This window comes from Eurypyga helias, unplaced genomic scaffold, assembly GCF_000690775.1.
Source record: "Eurypyga helias isolate BGI_N326 unplaced genomic scaffold, ASM69077v1 scaffold8980, whole genome shotgun sequence".
NCBI lineage: Eukaryota > Metazoa > Chordata > Aves > Eurypygiformes > Eurypygidae > Eurypyga > Eurypyga helias.
In genome coordinates this window covers 20,123-24,571 of record NW_010225013.1, presented here as the reverse complement: position 1 = coordinate 24,571, position 4,449 = coordinate 20,123, and the positions used below count along the sequence as shown (strand labels likewise).

Below are 4,449 nucleotides of genomic sequence, written 5' to 3'. Positions count from 1 at the left end.
TAAAGGCTCCTCTCCTGAAGCCCAGGGTAGCTAACGTCCTGCGCACGCTCCATACCTCCGTAAGTATCTCAGATGCCACCATTTTGTGGTTGCTGCAGCCCAGGCTGCCCATCACATTCCTGACCAACCTCTCCCTGTTGGTGAGAACAAAGTCCAGCATGGCACCAGCTCCTCTATCACTTGGATAAGGAAGATGTCATCAATGCATTCCAGGAACCTCCTGGCTTGCTTGTGCCTTGCTGTGTTGTCCCTCCAACAGATATCGGGGTGGTTGAAGTCCCCATGAGGACCAGGGTATGTGAACATGAGGCTGTTGCTATCTGTCTGTAGAGGGCCTCATCCACTCGCTCATCCTGGCCAGGTGGCCTGTAGCAAACCCCTACTGCTGTGTCCCCTGTTCCTGCCCTCCCTTTAATCCTGACCCATAAGGTCTCAGTCAGCTCCTCATCCATCCCCAGGTGGAGTTCCACACACTCCAGCTGGTCTCTGACGTAGTCCTGCAACATGTACCTGTTTCAGGGGAATACCAGTGGAGGCTGCCTGTGAAAAAATTAAGATCCTGTTTGCCAAAACATCATGCTCCTGTACCAAATCACTGCATCTTTCACCCAGTTCTCCTTTAAGATTTCTGATAAATGAGCAAGCCTTCATGTCACACTCAATTTGTAATAGAGCCATTTTTCAATGTGGATTTTAGAAAACTATTCTTAGCCTTTTTTCTACTACAGTGCTATCAAAATAGTAAATTCTACTGACTGTAACTGTCCAATAAACCCAAACCATAGCAGTGCAACTGCTAACTAATCTTTGCAGTGATAATGTAACCTCTTACAGTCTTCTAGGTTTTTGTAGTATTTCCTGTGATGCAGCTGCTCATTTATCAGTGTACCCAATCTAATACAAACCACTTTTTTACATTTCAATTACAAATAACACCTTCTCTTATCAATCTCCTCTTGTTGTTTCACATGTTCTCGTTCATACACACGAATATTTTCTATACCAATTTCTTCACAGAACTCCCGGAAAACAGCATCTTCAACCTTTGAATAAAGGGAAAGTAAAAGAAAATAGTTTGTACTATGCTGGCACTCACAAAAGTAAAGCATCTAGACAGACACTTCATGTTACAGGCTGGATTTTCAAGGTACTTTAAGAAAAAGCAAATTGAACTACTGAGAAATAATCTATACTTGACATCGTGAAATAACACTTTCAGTACAAATGCCAGATACAAGGCATATGATCTGCCAAAGGTAACTTATCTAAGCTCTTATTGACATCACCTGGTTATTCCAAAGACAATTAAAATCATCACAGTGCAACCAACTTTCCTGGTTCTGTCTGTGGTTCCCAGTCAACTGAAGAAGAGAAAGCTGAACAGTACACAAGACACTAGTCTGATACATCAGGTTTCTTGGTGTAGTTCAGTCCTTCATTTTAATCCTTTCAAGTGATCCATGAATATTACTTATTATGTTCCATTTATAGCAAAACCACATGGTAAAGAAAAAAAAAAAATCTCATTTCCTAATTATACAGCATATACTAATAAAGTTTCAGTAAAAAACAGTCCTAAAATTTTAATGCAAAATTTAAGCAGGCAAATAGGTATGGTGCATGTGGCAGGACTGGACAAAGCAACAGCCTACAGTGTTTAAAAGGAACCCCAATGGGCTGAACAAAATTTTAAGAAAACTTTGTAGGTCAAACCCTGGTATTACTTATAGCCCTTTGGTAGGTAGGCTTCTTTAATGTTATTTGAATATCATAACTTAATTTGATGTAGTATTTGATATCTGGTTATTCTTCAGGAACTGACAGCCTGCCTCCATTTGTGTGGTGTTTTTTTGGTTGGTTGGGTTTTCTTGGGGGGTGTGAGCGTGTGTGTTTCCTCCCCCAAATAAGCCAAAGAAAAAGTTCCCTGAATCTGGAATTCTTATGGCATAAACATCAATGACTCTCAGTGTCTGCAGCTGACACACATCTGCACTCCCTCACACCTGTACAAGACAGACAGAGAAGATGCAGCAGGTTTGACTTTTTGCATGCAAAATTCTAGTCACAGGTGAAACCAAGACTGATGAGAATGGGTCAGAGGCCAGGAACTATGTTACCCACATCTAGCACACCTCAAGTAACTCCCAGAGAGTGGTGGGGAATCTTTCTCTAAGAATCTACCATGATACAAACAGATGCAGGTGCAGGGCTGTGAATTTTGCACATAAAACTGCAACACCACTTTTGCATCGTTTGTACCAGATTCCTTTGGCAAGAATAGGAACATGCAGCTTCCAGAGAGTACAGATGACCTCATTTCATAGACAGGCCGGAGTTATTGCCTAATCTAGAACAACACAGTAGGAAAGCCCTCTTGTTACCACATTAGGATTTACTACCACTCACTTCACCGAATGCCTCCAGCCTCTTCATAATAACTATTCTTTTGAACTTTTTGGCTGTCTGTATGAACTGTTGTGGGGACCATCTGAAGATCAAAGAATGATTGGGAAAATGAGGTATGAGATGGCAGAATAGTCTACAGAAGAAACAGCTGGGAGACCTAACTATTGGGCCATATATCACAAAGAACTTTTCCCATTGCTGATAAAAAGCAGAAAGGAGCGGGTTCTAATGACAAAAGCTGTTTAGAACCGTTATAGATAATGAGTTTGGACAGGTGGGGATAGCACAAGGTCTCTAAGCTGTACATCAGCTACCCCTCGAAAAAGAGTGAGCAAAGAAGACCCAGTTATATCCTAAGCCAGCTCAATCTTCCATAAATTGGACTCCGAATTAATGTAGGCACACAACAATCTTAAAACAAAAAACCAAAACAAACCCTAAACAACCCAAAACACTTCTTTCTCCAAAAAACACCCACCCAAAGAAGCATCAAAAACCCTCAAAACATGGAATGAGGAATTTGCTGACAGTCATCATGCACACCTCAACCTCTCTCTCTCCCAGGATAGTCATAGTGCATAGAAAACAAAGCACCAATAGTGGCTACTTCCCAAGAAAAGAAAGGAATCTTCACACTATGCTGCTCTTTATGTCCTTTTTTAGTGTACAGTGGTGTAACAGGTCATCACCTAGACATGGCATCTGTGGAATTCAGAACAAAGCACTGCAGCAGTGCAAAGCACAGAGCACTGTTCTTAGCTCTAGAAAACTGCTACAGAGCTCTCCTCCTAACGACATGAGCATGCCTCATCGATTCTGCCTGGGGGCTGCAGAAGCACTGGATCTCCTCTTCTCCCAGTAAAAAGACACTGACAAAGCATTTCTGTGTAGACATGGAATGGGTCCTGCTGTGACTGCAGTAAGAATGTTTTTTAGAAGGACGGTCACCCATGCAGAGGCTGTCTACCCAGCGGGTGCAGGTTACAGAGAGATCTGCATATCTTGTGTGTGCATATACTTTAGTGTACATACATTGGCCAGGAAGACTTCAGGCGAAAAGGAAGTTAAAGTCTAGTCATGCAGTTACACTGTGTCATTTCCACACAAAAAGGAGACATCCTGCAGCTACAGTTTCTTGGACAGAACGTGGACATTAGAGTCTGAGGTTTACCAAATTTTACCCTCAGGCCATGAAAGAGCTAGAGAATGTTTTCCTGGGATTTGATCTACAGTGAAAGTTTACACCAAGAGCTCTAAAGCTGTGAACTTCGATGGATTGCCTCTGCTTGATAGGTTCCTGGAATGCATTGATGACAACTTCCTTATCCAAGTGACAGAGGAGCCGACGAGGAGGGGTGCCATGCTGGACCTTGTTCTCACCAACAAGGAGGTGCTGGTGGGGGATGTGAAGCTCAAGGGCAGCCTTGGCTGCAGTGACCACGAAATGGTGGAGTTTGGAATCCTTACGGAGGCAAGGAGGTTGCACAGTAAGCTCGCTACCCTGGACTTCAGGAGAGCGGACTTTAGCCTCTACAGGGAATTGATTGGGAAGCTTCCTTGAGGGAAGAGGGGCCCAAGAAAGTTGGCAGGTGTTCAAGGACTTTCTCCTCCAAGCTCAGGAGCGATGCATCCCAATGAAGAGAAAGTTGGGTAAAAGCGGCCGCAGGCCTACGTGGATGAACAAGCAGCTCCGGGACAAAGTGAGGCAAAAAAAAAAAAAGCAGCCTACAGTGAGTGGAATCAGGGACAGGGAGCCTGGGAGGATTACGGGGAAGTTGTCCAAGAGGTCAGGGATCAGATTAGGAAAGCCAAAGCCCTGACAGAATTGAACCTGGCCAGGGACATCAAGGCCAACAAGAAGGGCTTCTATAGGTACAGAGGGGATAAAAAGAAGATCAGGGAAAATGTGGGCCCCCTTATGTAGGGTAACTTATAACCTTTGTGGACAATGTAGTTTACGAATGTGGGAGAGCTGGTTTCCCAAGATACAGAGAAGGCAGAGGTTGCAAAAAATGCTTTTTTTGCCTCAGTCTTCACTGCCAC

General features: G+C 43.5%; 1 protein-coding gene across 1 annotated transcript in view; it reads right to left on the bottom strand.

Moving 5' to 3' along the window:
* Positions 1-923: 923 nt before the first annotated feature.
* SMC1B (structural maintenance of chromosomes 1B) overlaps positions 924-4,449 on the bottom strand; it is a gene marked incomplete at its 5' end in the record, with an annotated part of 21,929 nt that continues 18,403 nt past the window's right edge. Inside the window, one exon of the mRNA XM_010147740.1 lies at positions 924-1,043. Within this exon, the coding sequence (XP_010146042.1) occupies positions 924-1,043 (120 nt within the window). The remainder of the gene's footprint in view (positions 1,044-4,449) is intronic.